Here is a 26,332-nt window from a genome sequence, read left to right as displayed (position 1 = left end):
CTCACAAACTGAGAGGGTCCAAGGAGAGTGTTCTGTGATGGAGACATGCTATAACTAAGAGTCTTGCAGTACTGCGGTTTGTAGAAACATGGCTACTCAGTTTGTTGTTTAACACTGCACTCGGCAATCTACCAGCTATATGCTGGGAGCATGGTGGGTGAGCTGGCTAAGGCGCTAGGCTAGTGATCCAGCGAGGTTGAGATTTCAGGATCAAGCCCACCTGTGACCGGGTGTAAAAACCTTCCAGTTAACTTTGTGTGCGGACTCTTTCAGTGTTGTCACAACCCCTAGTATACAGTACACAACCCTGTGCACTTAAAAGAACCCACGAATCCATTGGTATATGACCAAATGGTGGCCACATGAATACGTGCATACACCTAGTTGCGGGTACAGCAACGTGCAGCAAACTTGGACAAAGTACTGTGACTACGTGTCCCAGTCCCCCCAGATGTGAATTGGGTACCTCGTCAGGATGAGAGAGACACAATAAACTTGGTGCCCCTAGTAACAGCAAGAGTTGTATACTCCCCAGGGAGTTGAGATTGAAATACAATGTGCTGTTGAGATAGACATCCAGTGATTGAGGGAAAAATACCAGTGCCTTGAGCATGCACTGGTGCGTGGATGTGCGCTATATAAATATCCTATATCCTATCCTATATGACAGAGGTTTGTAAATAATGAAGTTTGGTCCAGACAATCCAGTGATCAAAAGCATGAACATCAACCTACACAATCGGGATATGATGATATGTGTCAACAATGTCAGCGAGACTGACCACCCAATCCTATTACTCGCCTCTTACGACAAGCATGGGTTATGAAGATCAGTCCTAACATGGATCTTCACGTGAAAACATCATAAAACATAGATTATTGGACATATCTAAATATCACATTTGTGTGTGGTAGTAGCATGAGATTGTGATTTAGGAGCATGATATTTTTTGTTTATAAAATTGAGATTTCTGTTTTAGATTTTCATAACAGAGATTAAAATCAAGAATTTACATTTTTTAAAAACTACTTATTTTTCTAACAACATATTATAGTGATTCTACATACATTGTCACTTCAGTAAATGGCTAAATCTTTCCTAATCAATACATATTTAAAATACTTCTGTTAGAAGGAACAAGACAGGTGGCTGTTCTACATGAATTGTGATATGCATAACTGATTGGATCTTCAACCTTCAGAATACAAATACTTACATACAGGAGGCACTGTTGTCTTACTTTGAAACTGCATTCCAAGATGATAAAGCACCTAGCTTAGGCTTGATGTCCTCAACATATGTATGAGTGATATAGTGTTAAGTCTAGCAAGGTCTTGATGGTCTATTTAGAGAGGCGACAATGACAAGGAAATAACACAGAAAATGTGTGAAGTTACTTTGAGGAATCTTTACAAGACTTTCAAAACCAACCTTTGTCACATAAAGGTCTCCTTCAAGAAGCCGGTCAACTTGTGCCCAAGTGTTTGTTTTCATGGTTTTTTTCAGACTTTGCATTTTAAGATGTTTATTTGAGATGACCATATACTTTACTTGTTGAGAATAAAATGGTTTTTCAATTTTGATAAAGTGGTCAGTTTCTAATTGTGTATACATGGTCATAAAAAATTGTCTTTAAAATAATTACACATCTTTCTACTCATATTCTTCACATGTATTTTATTTCCTGAAATGTACTATAATCTGTAACTTATGCCCTACATCCAAAGACAGTGATGCACATTACTTTTGATCTTGATAAATTTGTAAACTAATTCCATTCATTAACACTAAGATCTACCCAAGATAATGTTTAGTGACATGTCAAGTTTGATCTAATTGATAGCACAGACTCAGTTATAGATATATGTTTTAGCCTGTGTAGAGCATAGACACAAGTGTGTTTATATTTAATAACTATATAAGTCCCATAAGAAACAGGTAATATACTGAACACTATAATCTCATCAATCAAGTGTTGCAATATGTGCAGTGTCAGCACAATGCAGCATGGGAATTGCAGCAATATACATGTTAAAATGCTTCCTTTCATTCACAAACCTATCCTCACAACATCTCTCTACACATGCAGCAAACAATGGTCTAGAACCATCACAAACCTTAAAACATGATATCTATTCACACTAGAAACTGATGATGCTGACAATGGAATTATGTTAATGGTGTTAATGGTGAGAGTGGCATGAAATTGACGACGTTAATTGCATATCAATCATGGTGACATGGACTGACACATACACAAGGGTGAAAAACAGACATCCAAGACTGGTCCTTCAAACAGGGATGAAAACAGTGGACGAATGAAAAAAACACACTTTGTTTCTTTATTTTTAGATCAGACAAAAATCAAACACATCCTTGACAGGCTCCAGACTTGCACATGAAGATGCTGTTGTGGATGAGATTTTTTTCTCATATGACAACAATGATGTTGCTCTTGCATGATGAAAAATGTATACAAATCTACAACCAAAATGTCAACACCATGCTAATGACAACCCCAGTAACAGTGAAACATCAGAAATTAAAAATACTCTTTTCCTAAAAGAAAAGGCTGTGTATATTTTGACACATTTTGGCAAAGATATCAGGAAACCAGGACAAAACACCACTTTGCAGAATCAAACTGCCAAATTTTCTTATTTCTTTTGGATCAACGCAGCAACATTATTTCATGCGGGCACATGATTTAGTTTCAAATTCCTTAAAAAGATAACCTCATAAAATTCAATGAGTTTAACCCTAACTGAGTGATCACTGCCTCACTAAAGCAGTATTGGGTTACCCTTTTCTCATGCTAAAAAGATGTTCTAACATCAATTGCTGATTCATGACACACATCTAAAATTGCATCACTCAATTTTATGTACAATCCTTTAAAATAGTTCTATAATTCAATTTTACAAACTGCTATTTTAAAAAATCTCTGATGTTTCAAGGTCGATGGACAGTATATTCTAACAGCGCAAAGTAAGTGCAGTTCTACGTGCGATCGTAACATACCTCTCCAAGGTCGCGGGTCTGCGATAAATCAAATCAAGTAATTATTCACCTCATTTATATTCATATTTATTATTATACCATTTTCATATATCAAAACAAACTTATAGCAGGAATTATTATCCTGGAATTCAAACACAACAACCATCAAATTAGGCACAAATGAATTGGTGGGAACAGGAACCAAAATAATTTTCATTCCTTATCAAATGATTTTTAAAAAAATATCAGAAAATGCATTTTAACCAGAATGTCATTCACTTTTACAACAGTCAGCCATATTTAAACTGATCATGGCAACCTTATCATTTTTGGTGCAGGTAACCAACAGTTGATGATAACTATTAATGCTGTCTCATGGATCATAAACACAAATTCAGCCATGGCAAGCACTGTAGCCACATCCAGTCACGTTGTCACTAGTTAGCTGTTCATTGTGTATCATTGCAATACTTGCAAGGCTCCAACGCATACAGAAAATAGAAATTCAGAGACTATTTATTGCATTAGGAACACTTCAGTCTCATGACCAACTGTTACCAGCTTCTTCGTTGACAACAATCAGTGAACCATTTACAAACATATGAAAATCTTCTCACTTGTTGATGACCATTCACATGGAAATACAAAATGACATGAAATGAACTAATTTTCTGTCATATACCACAATACATGGATGACACAATATAGAAGTTTCATAATAACCGGGTTACGCCACATGACAATTACAGCAGTCAGAACATTCCAAACTTGTACAGGGAAATGTTAAGCATTAAGAGATCCGTGAAGGACCCAATCATCTGTAGCTAATACCTTGCAATCCTGAAAATACTCCCTTTTAATCGCTTTATAATTACTGAATATCCCTGGCAAATTTAACACAAAATACATCAGAATAAACCATTGTTCCTCAATGCATCTACATAAAAATACAAAGATAATTTTTAATGTTGATTGAAATAGACACATGTACATTGCAATCCTGATTGATACATGTACTGTGGACTATAAATTATGACAATAACATTGTAGTCATTTTGATTTCATTTCAGACTGATGCAGAGCTCACTAACACAAAATCTAGTAACTGCAACTAAAGCAAATTTTGCACAGTCCCATGAAAATGACAGACCAACTCTCATTTATGTATCATAATTTTGAACAGTCAAGTAAAAAAGTTATATAGCAAGCAGTCATTATTTTGTTGTCATTTCTTGCTGTTTCTTATGAACAGCCAGGTCGTCACCAAACGCGTGTTGTGAATTTCATGTGATTCTGCAAAATTTGGTATTGTTGCAATTACTAGATTTTGTGTGAGTGAGCTATTCATCAGTCTGAAACAAAATCAGATGGACTGTACTGTGTATATGCTGCCTTGCTTTAGACTTGTCCAAGAAGCAGGCCAGCACCTATTTCTCGGCAGAAGATTTGAAACAGTGATCTGTTACACTTGACAAGATGCTGGTTTTCCTGAAGGCAAGAAGCCTGTATTTTCATCTAAGGGTGTCACTTTATATCTAGCCATAGCCAACCTCACAGCGACAGATGTTTGATTACGGTGAATATCAATAATCGTATCACTCTGTATCGGCTGTTGATATGTAAAACATTTTCCTGTCATGCAACCTCGTCACAGATATGAATCTTTCATGTCGTCTATTGTATAATCAGAGGGTATGCATGATCTCACATTCAGGTCAGAAATATCAGCAATGTCAATTTCTTCATTTGCCTATCAACAGATTATGAATTATAATCATGATGAGAGATGAAACATACAACAGTCACAAGAGGGTGATTTCCTTGTCTACATCCAGACAGCATGTCACAGTTCGGATAGAATATTCATAAGTAAAGTGCAATGACTTTATGTTTCATGATATCATAACTGAGTGAAAGTCAGTAAAGCCTGTCTAGTTTAAACAGATTTTTAAACAGGACTCACTAAATCTTTATACAGATAATTAGGGTTAAGTTAAGACCCTTTTGAGTTTCATCCTTAAGTTAACGCTAAGTTTTAGCACTTAATGTCTGTGAGCCGTTGGAAGAAGTGGGGATTCATACAAGCATTGGTTATTGTAGAGGCAAACCTGAAAACAGGGACCTTTGTGATTCAAAAGAATTATGTATTGTATACTGAAGCAGCACTGACATATGAGTGACGTATGGTCAATTCACTAACAAAGATCTGTGATTGCTTCTCATAATAGATACAAAGTGTGGGCTTAAAATTAATTTTTATTTTCCCTCATCTTGAATTTCAGCCTACTTAAAATCCTGGGTCCCAGGATCTTAATCTTTAAAACTTTACATTTGAAACTTTAACTTTGGTTAATTTCAAAAACTGCTTGGCAAAAAAACATGACCACAATTTGGTCTTCTGCAACTTTAATTTCTAAATGGAGCTAGATCCATATCAAATCTGAAATTATAGAGTCAGCTACCCTCACATCAAACAGATCAATTCTTATAACTAGAACTGCATTAATATTGGTCTAAGTCCAGATACATTATAACATCAACCATTTCTGCATCTCTCCTCCCAACATCCCAGTATCTTATTCTTGAAGCAAACCACTCAGAATGGTCACTTCGTGGCAGGACTCCTGGATCTACACAGAGCATGGTCATCTGTTTGGATGGTCAAGTCTTGAGTCCACACGCTTCAGGAAATTAGAATACCCACTTCCAGATCGTTTCAGCAAATCACAGGATATTAAGACCCTCACCTTTCCCCGACTAAACTACAGACATGTTTGGACACAGTACCAACAGGAATGGAAAATCAACAGAATTGGGGTCGGACCTGGTGTCAAGTGGGCACTTGATGAGTTTGTCTGGAGTGGTAACTAATGGGTATTTGTTATCTTCATGGCTTCAAGTGGGATGTCAGATATAATCTGGCTCAGTAGCTTCATTTTCATGATGGCCATCCTACCCACAAACCAGTATTATTAGGTAAAGATAACAGATAGTTCTTGAGAGAGCCAATACGGTCTTCAAAGTATTTTTTATCATCAGACAAGAACATATTTATCAGTAAGATCCATAATTTTTAGTGGCCAATAAAAGTCAATATATTGGGTTTTTTTGTATGAATATTTAAAACTGTGGTATGTGAATGAAATAAACAATTCATGAAACTGTCTGCAATTAAAGCACATGTCCAAAGAGTCTAGCAATATAATTTAAGTCTATTCTGCTATCCTAATATTAAGTCAGTATATTAATAATAGTAATGAAGTAAAATTACAGATTATTTCATTTTACACATTTTATTTCTCTTACAGATGCTATTCCAAAACTTTTAGTCATTGTTTAATTCTAAATTTTCCAATTGTTAAGCCAAACAATATTATTTATATGTTGACATCAAATATGTGTCACTTTACTGACAGTGTTAAGTATATATCCAGGATATTTGAAATATAAAGCATCTTTTAAAAAAAACAAATCATGTTGAAATTCGAATGTTGATGCTATGATGACCTATTTCACATACACCAAGCTTAGCTAGATTATTGTCCTGCTTCATCTGGTGGAGCATTTCGTGCACCATCACTATCCCTATTTCACTAATGTTGTTGGGCGAATGATGGAAAAGCTCTCTAACAGTTCGATAAAGCCATTCAATTATGACAAACATGTACAGCGGCTCATGGGAACCGAAGTTGAGCGAGATTTCTGCCCTCATTAATTACATGATGTCCATTTGAATGCAACATACACTGAATCTATGAATTCTCTCATGCCCTGGAAGTTCTTGCACACATTAATGAGAATATTCGGAGAAAGGGACATGACCCTTTTGCGGTTCCTATCGCATGGTCGTTATTAGGTTTGGTGGTGTAAGCAGATCCCGCTGGTCAGTAGGAGGGCCTCTCACATTTGATAAAGGACGCAAATTAATTAGATTGGTTCAATCATGAACTATCGACAAAGTCCAAAATACTGCAAGAGCTTTTATCAAACTTAAAAGAGCATACAGCTCTGTTCAACATTCTTCATAATACCTTCTAGATGCATCAATACTCTACAAGAAATTTCTAATTTCATTTGTTCAGAGTTATAAACAGTCACTAAATATGTCTGAAAATAGAATTTGCCACTTAAAAAGCACAAGTCTTTTAGAATATTACTTTAGTTTCTAAAAGCCTTTTTCAAATGATCGATGAAAAGACAAAGAACTCAAGGCAATTTTTCTTGCTGTACATGTATTTGAAAAGCCTCATTTACTTTAAACTAATCTTCACATTTGGGGATGAAGAAACTATTTCATGGAACAGTCACTTCTATTTTCTAAGTCTTGAATTCCTGATTTGTTTTTTGAAGACAGTAATATGTCAGTAAAAATGTAAAAGCTGGAACAATAATTGGGCAGAGAAGTTACAGACTATCTGAACCAGGACTGCCATGGCATTACCGGTGCTGACGTGGTACAATAGTATGGCATGGTACACATACTGTACATCAATTCAACATCTATAACTGATCCTTTGTAACCTTTGTTTTGAAATCAAGTGCTTTATACTGTTTGGAAACTACACCTTGTTCAACCAAATTGAGACAAAGATGCCTCAAATGTTTTTCATTTTGCTCATTTATCAAACAAACTTGAAATTGTTCTTAACACTAGAAAGTGTGACCAAAATCTAAGTAAGGATAAAATTGTATTAGCAGGATCATAAGAATGAAGTCTGAACAGCAGCAGCATACTAGAAATGCAAATACAGGTCTTTGTCAAACATTTATATATATGAGGGACTCAGTTACAGGTCATGAGCAAATACAGGTCTTTGTCAAACATTTTTATATCAGGGACTCAGTTACAGGTCATGAACAAATACAGGTCTTTGTCAAACATTTATATATATGAGGGACTCAGTTACAGGTCATGAGCAAATACAGGTCTTTGTTAAACATTTATATATCAGGGACTCAGTTACAGGTCATGAACAAATACAGGTCTTTGTCAAACATTTATATATATGAGGGACTCAGTTACAGGTCATGAGCAAATACAGGTCTTTGTCAAACATTTTTATATCAGGGACTCAGTTACAGGTCATGAGTAGTAGGAATGATGCTAATTCTAATAGTATGACTATGACCCAAAGGATATGATGAACATTTCTAAATGTCATACATAGCATAGACTCAAACATCTGTCATACATAGCACAGACTCAAACATCAAAACCTGCACAAAATTTTGAGAAAAACTTTGGACCCTGGTCTGTAACTTTAAACCACTAGTCTGAAGACAGTGTCTAGTAAATGTATGTTCAGTCTAACAAGATTATTCCCCCCAAGTCTAAATATATAGATAAATGGTCACTGAAAACATATCAAGATCATAACATGTTGGACTTCCCATATGTATATCTAAATGCGTAGATTTTCCCAACATGAAATAGATGATAACTAATATCATTTGTTGAATGAAAATTATATTATATGTTCATGCAAGATCTGAAAACTTGTTACATCCTGCTAGCTTTCGGCAGAGATATCAGTAGGAGAGCAAGGAACTCTGGGCAGGAGAGTCCATCAAGCTTGTGCACATGGATTACATCATCGAAAGTCGTGTTGACAAAAAGTGATGATGTCATTGTGATGTTGCCATAACAACAGCCCATCTTCAGTATAAAGGGTTGTATCAAAGGTCCCTAAAAGTATTATGCTATCATTTTATTCAAGGAAATCTTTTATTCATTTAGTTCATTTCTTAAATTTACTGTGATGTGGCAGGAAAAGGGAAATTTATCAAATGAAACTGTTAAAGATTTCATGAAAAACAGACAAAAGATAATACTGCATCAAATAAGCAAGGTTTGAAGGTGGAAATTTGTTCTGATTATAAAAATGTGGCATTGATTTCTATTTGCTTATCATCTTAATGATTTTCTTTTCTTAACATAATATTTCTATTCCTGTATTCTAAAATGGAACCTCTTTAACGGAAAGTTACACAACAAACTATGCTAATTGAAAATGTTCAGATACATTTCCCATGCAATAAGGATAGAATACACACAAATATGTAATATATCACACTAATGTAAACACTGCTTACCTCGTCTCATCTATGTACACGGATTCTAACACTGATGCTGCATATTCCAAGTTATTCTTTAAATCTTCTTTGGATAAATCATCTTTTTCTAACCTCCGCACAAGTTGCCGTAATCTGATGCAAACAAGATGGATGATTAGTACTACTACAACACTAACACACAAACAACATACAATGGCGATGTAAAAATAGTTTAAATAGTTAACCTAACTTTGTATTCAGTCCTACTGTAGGCACTAATTACTCTGAGAGATATGTGCACTAGAAACCAATGGTTGACGGTCTGAGCAATTATTTAATCCATCACTGTATGAAATAGGAGCATTTTTATCGTCAGTGTTTTCTAGACTGGCTGGGCAGGGAATGAGCATAGCATTTTTTAACTATCTCCATCAATTATACAGAAAGCATTAAAATTATACAGATAATACTCTATGGAATCTGGTGAACAAAAAATCCCAAATATTTGAAATGAAATTTGTGTTCTTTCATGGCAGAAACTAAACTAGTTTTAAGAGCAAATACTGCATATGTCAAGCACAAAATGATTTAAGGTTGTACTTTTATATTACACTGATGAGGGTCGAATAATGAGTGCACAAAATATTCGAATTAGAAATGATCAAGCTTGAAGAGTGTGAAAATTGGGAGCAGGAAGACGTATGCTATCAGGGGTAAGATTCACAATTTGGTCCTAATCATATAAAAGTAAATATGTGTGAAAGAAACCATGGATAGCTAACATTATAATAACCTGCAAAGAGCAGAGTTCAGCACATACAGTCTATTTACTGTGTTTCGACCATCATTATGTAGATATTTTAGCAGATCTATTCCAGGGTAACTTCACTCAAGATATATAACTTTATCCAACTGTAGAAGAGTACAAAGCAGAGTTCCTTCCCTTACCTAACTGAACATGCATGGGAGGCTTCAGGGGCATCCACTCCAGGGAGTTTGTCCACGCCAACATCGATGGAAGCGTAGGACTCCACACTGTCAATGCTGATGCTGGAAGCCCTGCTGCTGCTGCTCCCTGTCTTACGGGAGTTGGTTCTCCGTAACACGGTGAGAGATCCTGTTCCTAGAACACACAACATGGTGAGTGAGTGAGTGAGTGAGTGAGTGAGTGAGTGAGTATAGCAATATCATGGAATGTTAACTTGATAAGATAAGATAAACACTATTGTCTTGGAAGGAAATTTGTCTTGCATTCAAAGAGCCATACAAAGCATATGACATCAAATTATGTAAAGTATATATGCACAATGTCAAACTAATCAGAATATAATGATGAATCATAACATAATCAAAGTTCATGATATACTAATCACTTGTGCCTCATCATAGATTTCACTCTTACAATTTTGGAGGTTTTATGCCATATGGGACAAATGATTTTGAAGTTCTATTAATTTTGTAATACATTATTTTGAAACCGTAGCCAGAAGGTACAACATCATAACATTCATTTAGAAAGTGTGGTGTGGAATGAAAGGCTTCAGTGATGAAAGTTATGAACCACACTTTAGTAAAATTCCCAACCAAACATTCTTATGGTGCTTACAATCCATTAAACAATAAAAGGGAAACCTGGATTCAAACCTAAAAACAATGAGTCTGGCAACCTAAAGGGAGGCAACCCCATACAAAGATCATGTACCCAATACAAAGATCGGACAAAATTATTTTAACCAATCATAAACAAGCATTTACTAACTGCTATCATGCTCCAGACATGTCTTTCGCTGCATTTGATAGTAATCCTTAAGTGTAATCCTTCAGTAATCCTTTAGTGTTACAAACTGTAGTTTTGGATAAACAATAACATATTATCAAACTCAAGTTAAAAGCACCACATCAAACATATGATTTGTTTTGATCACCTGACCACCTTATATCTTCAGGAAGCTCCAAAGTTATCTGTTGATATGAACAAGATCACCAAACACTGCTGATTCAATCCGACAAAGAGGTCTATTGAAATTCACAAAAGTAGAAATTTTCTAAAGATTACTGCTTAAAATAACATCACTATCACAACTGATTCATGAATAAATAAACCAAAATGACTGGCAGAAACTGACTTGGCCACTGATGGGGGACATGGCATCACTTAATTAACCCCTTGGAATCATCTATTGTAAAGATACATAAATTTATGAATATGTGAGATATGCTCGCAATGAATGCAGCCGAAATGACTTGCAATCAATGCATATGGATCAGATTCGTATTTCCTGGTTGCCTACATCACAACATTTCCTACTCTTGGTTGATTTACGCGAACTCACGTGTGACGTCAAGAGACTTAACCAGATGGCGTTTGCAATAAACATGATTTATAATCGTAGCAAGGAGTTTGCAATCACAAGCTCAGGTAATTTGGTAACACTCAAGTTTAAATCAATTGAATGGCATTTTGCTGGAATACGTCCTAATTATGGTCTCATTGCATGCATTGACTTGTTCCTGACTAAGTGCCCCAATCTCTCTTGGTTGATGTTTAGATTAAGGAAAGCGGATTGCACATGGTCTTTCCAAGATTGCTGGCATAATGAGGATTCTGACCGACATAGATAAAGGACAGTTCATGGAAATAACAAGACTAAAGTTTATACAGTTTATGTGCACAGAAGGTGACACCCTGCATTATGTCATGTATACAATCAATGATACACCTCCCCCTCCCTCCAGTACATGTGTGCGAAACTAATGCCACCTACCTCCTCACAACAAAATGGGTGATCTCCCCTTAAAATCGCATGCACGCACGCACACACGCATGCACGCTTCCCTAGCCATAAATTATGAAAGGTCCCTATGCTTTGTAATTCTTTTCTTGAGCTAAAACACAAAATACATTGATGTTACTTCTTATGATTTGGAATTCATGCGATCATTCGGTTTGCTTGTTTGTTGGTTTATTTTATTGCTTGTTTGCTTATAAATGCCACACTCCAGTTAGGAGGTAGTGCATAACTGTGGACTAGACAATCCAGTGATTGAAATGATGAGCACCTATGTAGGCAATAGCAATACAATGACTTGCATCAATCAAGTGTGAGTCTGACCATCCATTCCTTATGAGAAGCATCAGCTGGTGAAGACCAGTTCTTCTGAATCATGAAGGGCTGACATTACGTAGCAAAATAATACAGGAAGACATGGCTCATTTTGATTAAGGATGCCAAATATTGCTTCCATGACATGTTCATGCTGCTGATGACGGACTTGATTATTTACAGATTGCTGCCATACAGCTGGAATATTGCTGAATGAAGCATAAAACTAAACTCACTCACTAACATGAGACGAAAACAGGACATCAATGATTGTGTCTACAGACTCCAACAAACCAAGGATCATAACCAAGGATCATAATTGATCAGCAAATCCTTCCATGTATGGGGCACATCAATGTGGGTGGAAATATGTATCGTGATATATTTAGAAGAAAGTGTTTCAAACTGAGGGACACTGATGGCACATGCGCATCCTATGTTAAGAGTGATCACAGATTAGGTTGTTTCATTGGCGTTTCTTTCATTTAGATACAATTTATAATATGTAATGTAGGCTGTATTGTGATTTTAACTATGAAGGGAAACAATAGCTGTGAAATGAAACTCTTTGTAGGTTTTAACATAAACCATAGAGATACAAGCTTTTACCCATTAATCTGGTACTCCTCTGCACTAGGTGAGTGAATGAGAAAGGTTTAATCCGCTTTTAGCAATATTCTAGCAATATCACAGCAGGTGACACCTGAAACGGCCTTTACTTATTGTACCCATGTGGGGAATCAAACTTGGGTCTTTGGCATGACAGGCTAACACTTTAACCACTAGGTTACCCAGCCACCTCTGTTACAATATGGATTGCTTGCATGTTATGGTATACAGGTATCCTGGCAATACTGTGTTGCCCAACCATACTGTGCATCTTATGCCATTGTGCCATCTGTGTCCTCCATGAGAAGAAATATGTAGTCACTTACGTGAAAGCTGCCCATTCCTGGCTGTGGCTGTTGCTGCTGCTGCTGCTGTGGCTGCCGCTGATGATGACCCCACGCTGCTGTCATCTTTTGACTTGTCAGGTGGGTTTGCCACTGAAAACCACAACATGTCAATGTCATCTGATGTCATTGGAACATGAAAGCGTGTCCAAATCTTCTTCATCCTTAAGCAAATGTTTTAAGATAAGAAAAAGTGAATGCACCAAGATTTAATTCTCTCAAGTAATAGATCTAACGACCATGGCTAAACCAATTTGGAACCCCCACGACATGAAGGCAGCTTCTGAAGAGACCATAACTTCTGTATATCTTTCTTAATTACTTTATCAAACTATATTCAATTATATGATGAAACATTTGTTACGCAGGTCCAATCAAGCTCCATTAACAACGAAAGACAACCATAAAAACTCATGCACTTTGAACATTTTTTAAAACTTCTGATCCCTTTTTAAGCCACTTAAGCCAAAAACAGCATGGCGACCAGTTTCTGCAGCAAGCTTTTCCCCAATGAGAACCTGTCGACAGTTCGGTCATAACGAAGTAGTGCAACACCACCAAAACTTCAATGCATTTTAAAACAGCAGTGATTTGCGTCTCTCCACTAGCCAGGAACCTTCCTCAGATTGCTCGTCTACACATATTACAATCGCTCTGTTGCATTCCGATTTGCTTTGGCAATTTGTGTGGCATTGTGGAGCTGGATAGAATGCAGGGTGTGGAGGCTGGCCTTCTTGGAGCCAGGGCGCTTAAAGCCTCTCTTTAAACAAAGATGCATGAGAACTGGTCATACTTGTAATTTTCTATCAATTTTGTCTGTAAAGTTGTCATAGATCAAAGAGGGTGTTCAGACATAGGTTTAAACTGCGACGTGAACAAAGCAGCAAATCCTCCGTGCATCTAAACTTGTCGATAAGGGTCAAGAAGGAGCCAGTACAACCAGGTGACAACCAGGAATATCTCTTTCAGAGAGGGATAGTGTGACTGGATGTATTGCAGCTATCTTTCCCAAGCTGTTGTTAACTTTGGTTACCTTGATCTGTGCTGTTGTTTTACTCTGTTGCAGTGATCTTGTGAGTGAGTGAGTGAGTGAGTGAAGGAGTGAGTGAGTGAAGGAATGAGTGAGTGAGTGATGGTAAAATGTTGAACTAAAACTAAACTCACTCACTTGCTCACTCCTAACACAGACAAGTGACCAGCATTCACATATCGTAGATTTCTTGTTTCAGACTTTGCATTTGACATATATCATGTGACTAAATATTATGTGAAAAGCCTGTCCAATATGTTTTATCTCACTACGCTGAAAACACACACTTAAGATGGAAATTTTGACTGACAACTGATTACCCTCCACGGGACCCTCAATTTAGTGTCATTCTTCCAAATAATACATGAAAATACCTGTGACAAAATGAACAAAAACAACAGTGAAGATACATGGTCCTAGTAAGTTTTATGTGTTCTGGACCTCTTCTTATTTATACGAGGCAACTATTTTGACCATGCAATCACCATTTTACTTTACCCGTCATATAAATCAGTTGGTCATCCACAGAACCATCATTTAAAACAGCATTACATCACATTTGATATCAGACTACACATGGGAACAATCTTTTGCCTCAGAAGGTTTGACGAGCAATCGTTGACTGACTTATGACAAATCAATCATTTGTCTTAAATGCAAGATGACGACGGACTTTTATTCCAATTAAGAAACAAATTACAACCAACACCTCCTCGCACCTTCAATTCAAACCTAAGCTGACAATTTTGTTATTGCATAATGATCAGACGACAGACCGATTGTATATGGATTCCGGGATCTGTTCACAGAAATTAAGCTCAGCAAGCACTCAGAACCTATTCATAATGCATTGTGTCTAAATGCAGTGATTGCAACTACTACCAGATACATTATCCATGTTCAATCAAGCAGAGGGTACTAACACAACTTCATCTCAAGCATCCACCCACACAGACTTGCATGCTGAAACCACTTGCAAAAAATGGCAGGATATGTTCTCACTAAGTAAAGACATCAGATTCGACAGATCAAAGCAATGCATTTTTCCTTTTCACAGATTCAGGTCTAAAAACAGATTGAACCTGTCAGTGTTTTTCCATAGGAAAGGGCACTACATCATAATTTCTCTAACTGTAAAAATCTATAGTGCTTCTGACACATTTCTGTTTCCTCTATAGCTTGATAAATGGGTTTTTGAATTTAAAAACATTCTTTTTCATAAACTGATATATGACAAAGTGTAAACAAAAAACAATCTCATTTCCTGTGGTGAAGAGTTTCAAAAACATCTGATATCTGTTTTGTTTGGCCCATAAAATACTGAAACCCTAGATACAGTGACGCAAGTTCAGTTACCATGGCTACTGTATCAGAGGATATTACTAACATCAGTGCCCTTGTGCTTGCAGATATTTTTCAAGATCTGTAGCATCTACACACATGCACATATACACAAAAGTTCTCTTCCACACAGTAGACACACAATCCTTTGCTTCAACACAGATGTACACACACGCGCACGCGCACACACACACACGCGCACTCACACACGCACGTGCACGCACGCATGCACGCACACACACACACACACACACACACACACACACTGATTCCACACAAATGTACACGTACACCAACTCTTGCTTCCATGCAAATGTACATGCACAATCTTTTGCTTTCACGCATATGTACACACATATCTTTTGCTTCAACACAGATGTACACATACAATGGTTTGCTTCAATACAGATTAACACATACAGATATTAGCTTCTACACAGATGCACATAAACACAATCCATTGCTTCCTTGCAGATGTACACACACAATGTTTTGCTCCCGAACAAATGTACATACACAATCTTTTGCTTCCACACAAATGTACACATACAATCTTTTGCTTCTACACAGATGTACACACACACTCCTTTGCTTCCACACAGATGTACCCACTCAATGTTTTGCTTCTGCATAAATGTACATGCACAATCTTTTACTTCCACACAAATATACACACACAATCCTTTGCTTCCATGCAGATGTACAAACACAATTTGTAGCATCCTCACAGATGTACACACACAATCTTTCGCTTCCACTCATGTACACACACAATCTCTACTATGCATTCAAAATGTACACACAGAAGCACACATAATGGAACAACAACACAGAAAAACAGAAATGCATGGACATAGACGTACAAACAGTACAATAACACATGCTCAGCTCAGATAAGGACATGCAAATTTTTCGCTGTAAGTCATTGTGGGACTTCATTCTAAGAATTAATCAAGCTAACAAGTGAAGACGCAATCTCATCCTGCTCTGGGCAACATAAAACTGTTATCCGGGAGACTGCTGTACAAAGCTCGAACGTGTCCACTCTAATTTTTAAGCACGCCACTTTGAGCTCTAAGCTCATTCAGTGATTGTCTATTTTCCTTGGCTTGCTGCAAGGTTTGCCTTAAGAACACAGATCAGTTCAGGGAAGATAATATTGAAGTGCGTCTGATTAAATTCCTCATCCCCCACCGTTAGCTACCCTAAATACGACCTGGACATCTAAACAAATCATCAAAGTCCATCTTGGGCACAAGCAGAATCTAGGCTTCATCTTCAGAAAACTAAGTTCTAACTAGCTAAATCTCCTTTAAAATAGATTGTACTACCACAGTGGTTGACAGAGCGATCTCCCTTACCTATTGGCTTTTACAAGCACTATAACAATATCCATGTTTTCTTTATAGCATGCATGTTTTCACAATAACAACATGCATAATTTTACTATAACAATATGCATGTTTTCACTGCAACAAAAAGCATGTGTGAGGTGGATTTCTACCAAAAGTGTTTTCACCATATTTACAAAAGTAATATTTACAAAAGTAACATTTAAATAAAAAGAGTCTTAAGGAACATATAATCATTCAAAAATTCACTTTTCAATTTGGAGACAATATTTGCCTAATTTGAGATGCATTTTCAAAGAATGTCAGTTTAACACACCATCAACAACAAACAAAGGTAATTTGAAATAATTATCTGAATTAAAAAACATAAACAAAATACGAAAACAAGATCACATTCTCCAATGAAGTAAAATGTAAACATGGACCAATACATGGAAAGTATTAAAGAGAATTAATACCTTTCTAAACAATACCATCTTGGTATCACATGTCACAAGCACAAAATGTTTTCGTTACAATTTGTTTCCACATCATTAAGAAACTGATCACCTTCTAATTCTGTGCAAGAAAACTATATCTTATAACCTGTACAACTTGCAGAATACTGCTACTTCAAATTCATTAATATGACTTAAATTTCAAATAAACACAATATAATTAATGATTAGTTAGTCATACCTTCAGCAGTCACAGCCACAGACACAAACGTAAATGCAATACTGTTGTCGTGATTTGATAACTTTACACAAATATTGTTTCTGCGTCTGGCTGGGGCTCAAGTCTGATTGATAACACACAGGATAATCTGTTATCACATGAAGATGAAAGTGTCTGATCAAACTCCCAGGATCAATACGTCAAGATAGCAAATCAACCGCTGTGTTTTTTTCCCAATGGTTATGACCAAAAGCATGGGTTCTAATCACAAACAGTTGCGTTAGGTTTCCATGACAACGTCTGTTGCCATTAATCAGATGAAGTATTCCATGTTTGATCAAAATAATGGAGAACATTCTGGTCCAAATTATGGCTGAATTATTCTAATGAAATATCCAAAGCTGCCATTATAATAATGAAACCTGCTTCTGTTATAATACTGTTATTAGTGATCAAGTGGTACAAAGTATATCTCTCAGGGCCGACTTCAACATGTCCTCTTTATGTGCTTCAGAACTGAAAACAGAATTTCTAAATTGACGCTATTTCTAACGAAACCATTTCTTCACCTACAATTTCCACTTTTTTCAAGATAACATAATTAACCCTTCTGTGAAGATTAATGAAACTTACTGGAGATGAATTGTGCTGTTCTAAAATTTTAATCATTGTTAGTTGTCTGTGGAAAATATCATTAATCACATGTGATGATTTGAAAGATAATGTGGCTTCAAAAATTGATGATCACATCTGTCAAATGATGGATGCACCTACCATGATTGATTGTTACTGCCTTCTCCCATGTCCTCCAATTATATTTTGTTATTGTGGAAATTAGAACAATGGAAGTTTCACTAAAGCATTTGAATACTTATCTTTGTAATCATGCATATTAATTGTTGGGGGTATTTAAGAACCAAGCAATATTAGACAGGATATTTTCCTGTGGTCAATACACAGGCAGATGCAGTGCTTTCATGAGGTGAATAATAGACAGATACACTATTTTCATGAGGTGAATAACAGACAGGGGCATTATTTTCATGAGGTGAATAATACACAGATACTTTACTTTCATGAGGTGAATAATAGGCAGATGCATTATTTTCATGAGGTATATAACAACAAAGTCATTTAAATAAATGCCTACATAAATATTTCTATTTTTTCAACCCATTAGAAACAATCTGGTACTAAAAGATGGTTTATTTTGAAAACGTAATTCAATAAAGCATCTTCAGTCAAGAACATATTAACTTTAACTATGATCTGCTATCCTCCTCCTCCTCATCATCATCATCTTTGTCATTACCCTTATCACATCATAAGTCATTAATGTCCCCAATCTTCTTCAGATAAACCATACATGTACTACTACCAATTCTCTATGTCCATGTTCCTCTGTCTGAGATTAGGAAAGCTATGTCAAGATTTTGTACTAGAGAGTCACATACTCTCATAACAGATTTACATTATTCCAAAACATAAAAGGCATATTTTCTCCAATAAATTCAAAATAGGGTGTGCATTATACATCTAGTTAGTACTAATTCTGTTTCCCAACCAAAGACATTACTGCTGGCATGAAAAAAGACACTAGAACAATAGCATGTCAACAAATCTGAGTACAAATGAATGTTGACGGTATATCTGGCACTAGCTTTTCATATTGTTTCTTCATGTTCTTTATGTAATAATATGAAACCAAATTCTATTGTGTCTATTTTTAGGCCATTATGATGCAGTATTGGATCAAAACTATGCCCTATTCTCCAACAGTACATACCCAAACAAACAACAAACCTGAGAAAACATCTGAAATTAAGCCATTCAGCTTGAGGTCCTAAAGCCATACTTTGCCTGTTATCAGTGGACAGGGAAATGTAATTACTTTTATCAGTCTTTCATTACCATCACTGTCACCATCAGGACAAACTGAGCCCTTTGTAATTACTGGTCAGGTGATAATTGTCGTTTGACAAGGGACTGGGCACAGTAGGGACAGCAGGATCAGATAGATGCCACCTCATCCTCCATCCGCCTGTTGTCCCCCTGGGGCCTTATCACAGTTGTACTGCAAAATGAGGACAAGGCTTGATGCCGTTGACAGAAGGATGTGCCTAAACAATATTTGCAGGTCTGAGTTATTACCAAATAAATTAATTGCAAGTGACTCCAAGCAATTTTTATTGGTCTCAGTATTACACATATGAAATAATGGCTCTTGTCCACTGGCAGACTGTTTTCCAGCTGGCTGATCATTGGATAGGTAGGCTTTACATTATAAAGCTAATAATAATAATATCACTAATAATGAAATGAGTTTTTGACAGGAATTTACAGGTTTGACCGACATGAATATATTTTATAGTAATTTGGTACCATGGGAATCAAGTTGATGTGGCTCATTAACATGTACAGCAACCCACTATGTTTTCAAATGAAAGCTGATAAAAAGACCTGCAACAATATTTCCGGAATATTGCCAAAAGCAGCATAAAACGTAGCTCACTCACTCACTGATACAACAAATTCAGATTCAATAAAAGCCTATGTGTCAAATGGAAACATCAGTGCAGTAAAATAATTGATCTACACATTTCTTGAAGCCATGTTTTCTTTGATGTCAGTGATAAAAATATAAATGTATTTCAATGCTACACTTGATTTTACCATTAGTATATGGACATATCCCCCAAATAAAGACCAATAGAATTCCAATAAATCCTTTATAAAATGCATTTACTTGGTACCAGTACCTCATGCACCATCAACATAGGTTTCAAAGTTCATTTCCTTCCCTTGTTTCTCATCATTAAAACCATGTCAGTTTCATTAAATATCACATCAATATGTTATCAACATGAATTCATTCACAGCTGACCTACTCCCAAGTCTTTAATTTCACATCACATACTAACTCAAGATGGGAGCTACTCTTGGCAGCTCATCCATTTCCAAACAATGACCATTTTCCAGATAGCACAGTTACAGCAACCCTCACAGATAGGAATTAATTGGTATATTAACCTGCTTCTTTAAATACAGCTTGCTAAATTTTGTCAATTCATCCTCAAATGATATGATCTAAGTGTGAAATTGACCTCCTTCTGGAGCCCCTATCACCAAGGATAGTTTTGACAGCTATGAATGTCTGCACATGATAAACGCTTGCAATTGTGATTTACTTGTCAAAACTTGAGACGCAAATATGAAGGTCGGCATACCCAATGGCGACATTACGACAAATCTTTGACATTAATCGCAATATGAATTCTATTACATGAAAATCAAATTTCCTTTTGGTCAAAATATGGATATAGAATTGTATTAGAATTACATCACTAAATATCTCCAAATTCCTAGGTGTCAAACACATGTATGCTAGGCAATTCATGACAATGTGAAATTAGATTTACAAAGTTTTAAGTGGACCTTTCATTTAATGAGGAGCTTCATTTGCCTCATAATATTGAATCAGTATGCAAATTTATACATTAGCAGCAGACCTGACATCAGCAAGACATTTGGTCTTCAAATGGTTAGACTTCACGCTGTCAGAGTATAGTGAAGATTATGTTCAGACTGAAATGTATGTTATGTCAAAAATCAAATGTCTAAAGAAGAGTTGATTATGAGCTAATATTTAATTAACAGGTGCCAATAAACCTCAACATGCAACAAGCTTTCTCCAGTGAGATATTATGACGATTAGGTTATGGAAATTAAATATCAAAATTTCGAATGTCAAGATTTATTACATGTAATAAGAAAATAATGAAGTCATGGTTTGTTGCTCTGCCTTTGGTGAATCCCCAAAATGTAGCCAAACAGATGTGGATTCTTTGGCCCAAGAATAAGAATGAAATGTAACTGTCCAAAAAATGTGCTCAATAAAATGCTTACATAACTGACACAAAAGGAAAGGGCACCAGAAGATGAATAGTGCACAGCAGCATGATGAAAAGAGCATGACAGCAAGACAAACTGAGCATGACAGCAAGACAAACTGAGCATGACAGCAAGACAAACTGAGCATGATTGGAAGACAAACTGGACATGGCAAAATGATGAACTGAGCATGACACAAAGACAAACTGAGCATGACAGGAAGACAAACCAGGCATGGCAAAATGAGCATGAGTGGTAGACAAACTGGACATGGCAAAATAATGAACTATGAATGACACAAAGACAAACTGAGCATGACAGGGGAATGAACTGGGCATGACTCAAAGACAAACTAAACAAGACAGGAAGATAAACTAAGCATGACAGGAAGATAAACTATGCATGACAAGCTGACTTGTTGGCAAAGTGTTCATGTGTCCAACATTAATAACAGAGATTTGCTTTGAAGGCCAAATTGAAGACTAATAATAATGATAAAACAGAAACAAAATCTGTACTGTCTCGTCACAGATGTCAATGCAAACACCATTCACCTAATTTCATAAATCACAGATGGAGTCAATAAAACCAACGAAGAGAATCATGCTTGTAGCTCCCAATAGTGAAATCTGGTATTTTGGTCACCATTCATCCAATCCAACTACAACCCTGTCTGCACCAAGATGAAGAGAGATGCTAAAAGCTCAAGATAAGGTTAACATGAATTTGAAAAGATCTCCATGAGGTTATTGCACACACCTACCATCCTAACTTGTAGTTTACACTGATCAAGGGTCTCCTCTTCAACACTACCCTAGGAGTCTCCTGGCTGAAGGATGCTATCAGGCACCCCAGCAGCCCTCTCTGCTTCATTTAACAGAACTGCTTAAATTGGGGGATCAGTATCAAAGGGGAATATTTGTGTCTGGGTACTGCAATTCATGCTTGTTTCTCTTCAGTATTAAGATTCAATAAGAATGCACTTGTGTAGCCAACATAATGGCTGTGACTGTCTTGATGAAAGACTCCAAACAGTCATTACACTCTCCTGTCATCTCATGTATCATATACTGAATGATCAATAAAACCAATCATATTGGAAACTTTACATATTTTATTAAGCAATGGAGTAAATGAATCTTACCTTTCTTACTAATTCCAATTTGTCTTTTTTCTTGCATTAATTCTGTGTTAACAATTAATCAATATGGCAATCACTTAAAGTGATCCAGTATCAGAATATGCAAAAAGCTCAAAAAAGGGAGTTCATGCAGTTTTTATTTCTGTTGATAATTAATATGAAAATTACCCCAAGGAGTCTCCAGGCTGAATAATTTGCACCAACTTGAACTGCACTGGCAACTACTGTAACTAATTGACCAATCTTAGAGTATTTTGGTAGCAACTGATACATCATATGGTTTGGAATTTCTGAACATTACAGCCACTGGCGCTTAACTGTATCAGTTCCTGGTCTTCAAATGATGTACCAAAGATGACTACAGCAACCAAGCAGCATGAGTCACTGACCGGCATTTGACTGTGCCAGAAATCTGCTAATCTAACTAAAAAAAACAACATGTCCTCCATGAGTAAACTTGAAATGGGTTTAAAGATTCATTCCAATGTTATCACAACAAATCAGATAACCAAATTGCCCCAAATACCCCAGATGTGTATTCTCTGTAAAAATGTCATGTTTAATTTTCCAGCTGACAAAGTTGGGAAGCTTTTCAAGGAATGATCAGTTGTGAAGGGCATTTTTGGCTTCAGTGGCTGGCTGATTAATTGGTGGACATTTCCGATAAAACAAGGCTGAGGAGCCAGTGACAGGACCCTGTATGGCAACAAGCTCCACACAAGATCCAGTCACACAGAATATGCAAATTTCTGGAAGAATCTGATTACTAGAGAGAGGGTAAACAGCAGGCTGTCATGTAAAGGGATCTGCATGATTTTCATGATCTTCACCCTATGACAATGGTAAGCCTACGTTAAGTGATGTACGTTAGTCCTTGAGCAAAGATTCCTTTGTGAACATGGATCCATTTTAAAAGCACTGGGTAGGTGTGCTTACAAACATAACATACATGATACAGTGAGAAAAATCCTTTGTGGTATGCATTATGTGCCTTACTTGTATGAATGCAAATAGTGTGCCCTATTTGTATGCATGTGGCTGATGTGCCTTTATTGTATGCATGTGGCTGATGTGCCTTTATTGTATGCATGTGAGTGATGTGCTTTTATTGTATGCATGTGAGTGGTGTGCCTTCATTGTATGCATGCGAGTGGTGTGCCTATTTTTTATATGCATGTGAGTGGTGTGCCTTCATTGTATGCATGTGAGTGGTGTGCCTATTTTTCATATGCATGTGATTGGTGTGCCTTCATTGTATGCATGTGGCTGATGTGCCTTCATTGTATGCATGTGAGTGGTGTGCCTATTTTTCATATGCATGTGATTGGTGTGCCTTCATTGTATGCATGTGAGTGGTGTGCCTTCATTGTATCCATGTGAGTGGTGTGCCTATTTTTCATATGCATGTGATTGGTGTGCCTTCATTGTATGCATGTTAGTGGTGTGCCTACTTTTATATGCATGTGAATGGTATGCCTTACTTGTATACAATGGGTAATGTGTCTTATGTGTAAGAGATGTCTCTAAAATGTGGAAAGGTTTTTGGCGCTTTATTCACTATTTCATCACATGTGTTGGCATATTTACATTAGTAAACATCTCCAATTCAAGGGATATACATCTTCTGGCTATTTGTCCAGGTTTTTTAAGCTTAGTGCTACTGTGTTTTGATCTTAGTGATTTTTTTATATTATCTGTCACTTTAGGCTTCAAGAGAAAATTAGGTCAGACTGGAAATACGATCATACTTAATATCACACCCTTGTAATAAATATTGGGTAACTTCAGAATATCTACCTTTCTATTGGTTTAGGGGTGGTGGGACAACCAAGTGCTCAAAGCATTAGCTCATCATTATGGAGACTGGTTTGATTCTCAACTTGGGTGCAATGTATGAAGCCCATTTCTGGTGTCCCCTGCCGTGATATTGCTGGAATATAACTAGAAGTCAGGTAAAACTAAACTCACTCACTCACTCATACTGGTTTAAGAGACACCATGTTCTCCTTGTCTTGCAGTCAACACCAGAAGGAGATTTACACATCTCGTTACAGATAGTGGCTTCAACATGCAATCTTCTCTGTACATCAGCCACTTTCCCATATGAGATAATGTTCACCATAACTCAATATAAAAATATCTCACTAAATCAACAAGTCAGCTATGTTCTTTCATCTTCTATGACACATTTTCAAAACAACTTACATGCATTATGTAAATTAATTTTGTCACCAGAGAGTTTAATCTAGTACAATATCCCCTTACTCTCTTTACATTGTCAACACTGAAAAGTACTATTAACACTAGTCACTTTCATTCACTCACTGGTATATTTCATTTTACCTTCATAACATTGCCAAGTACACATGAACTACATGCTGGTATTAAACAGTACATAGTAATGACATCAGTCAATAAATAATAATTAATATTTCAGAATACAGTGAGAAACATTACTACTAATTATTACTGACATACATATCAACTAATAATGATATGTACAATGCTTAGTCCATAACATGTAACTGTCAACAATGATCAGCTCCACATGGAAACATTGTCAGTGTAAATACATAATGGGCTTATTTATCTATTAATTTATATATTAGTTATGGAAATGAACCCTTCAGAGAAACAGAGCATAATGGATCAATTTCATCACAGAACAGATGCCCTGTTACATAAGCATGTACTATAGTATTACATCAAAATAACGTAAGGACTTATAAGCATGAGATTCACTATATTAGTGGCAACCTGATTTACACTTAAACATCTTCCTAATATTATGGTAGTGTCCATAGTCTCTAAGATTGCATGGAAAACTATTATTAGATGCTCTAATAAGGACTTACTTTGTCTAACCTGAATGCACCAGGCATTTACACAAACAACAACAGAGTATGACACTGCTATTTTTTTTTTTCAAGAGGACATGATTCTGTATAGGATTTTAAATAGATATTTTACTATCAATGCATCAATTACACTTAATGAGTTCAAAGTGAATTGTATTTCTGTCATTGCTATATATTCCCTCAGTTATTTAATCTCTTTGTGAAGTGAGAACAAACATGATGAGTTTATCAGGAATCAATGCTTTTACTTTTTACTGATCAATTGTTTTTCTTTAACCTGTGGTGAATTTCTTATACCTTTTGCTAAATAATCTAAGGAAGTATTATTGAATATGTTCACCGTATAATGTTACACAAAAAGATTTTCCTCAAAGATGATTCATTTTTTGAAAAAAATTAACTGGATTGTAATACCCAAATCTCTCTTTGTTCAATTTGCAAATAATGTTCACATTCCATCACATCACACTGACCAGTAAAAGATTGCTTTCTCATAATCCATGGAATTATTTCTTGGATAATCTTACAACAAAAATATTTCTCAGCCTATCAAAATGAAAGAAAGATCTTCATGAAACACAATCACAAAGTCAGAATTGTAATAAAACTCTATTTGAAAATAAATTTATAAACAAGTTACAGGTGGTACTTACTATTCACCTTACGTTGCCTGTTGCGAGATACTTCCAAGAGATCCATAGCTTTAGTCACAAAAATTTCTTTCTAATTAGCAAATGTCAGTTTGTTCATGCTCAGCCAGTCAACTCAAACTGTATCCATTCCTCATAGTCTCTTTCCTGCTGAAGTAAGTGTTGACTTATATAAACTGCAATGCTCCAGTTTTATATTAGCTCTGTCAGCTGGGATTTCATACCAATTCCACAATGACGTGTGAAAGGCGGGGATTTTTCCCTTCCCAGGATGCAATAGACGACACTTTCAATCAATCG

At 36.2% G+C, this 26,332-nt stretch overlaps 1 protein-coding gene across 8 annotated transcripts in view; it reads right to left on the bottom strand.

Annotated features, from left to right (window-relative positions):
- The window catches only part of LOC137299179 (dual specificity calcium/calmodulin-dependent 3',5'-cyclic nucleotide phosphodiesterase 1A-like), a 525,403-nt gene that overhangs the window by 25,876 nt on the left and 473,195 nt on the right, over positions 1-26,332 (bottom strand). For 5 of the 8 annotated variants that reach the window (XM_067831741.1, XM_067831743.1, XM_067831742.1 and 2 more), the window contains 4 exons: positions 13,095-13,205; positions 10,004-10,178; positions 9,095-9,208; positions 3,023-3,040 (listed from right to left, as the gene is read on the bottom strand). In XM_067831741.1, coding sequence (XP_067687842.1) covers positions 3,023-3,040; positions 9,095-9,208; positions 10,004-10,178; positions 13,095-13,205 — 418 coding nt within the window. Of the gene's footprint in view, positions 1-3,022; positions 3,041-9,094; positions 9,209-10,003; positions 10,179-13,094; positions 13,206-26,035; positions 26,145-26,332 lie in introns of those variants that run through there. The other 3 variants (XM_067831746.1, XM_067831748.1, XM_067831745.1) reach the window with 2 other exon arrangements.

Source organism: Haliotis asinina, chromosome 10, assembly GCF_037392515.1.
Source record: "Haliotis asinina isolate JCU_RB_2024 chromosome 10, JCU_Hal_asi_v2, whole genome shotgun sequence".
In the NCBI taxonomy this organism is placed as follows: domain Eukaryota; kingdom Metazoa; phylum Mollusca; class Gastropoda; order Lepetellida; family Haliotidae; genus Haliotis; species Haliotis asinina.
This window is presented reverse-complemented; position numbering and strand designations above follow the sequence as displayed.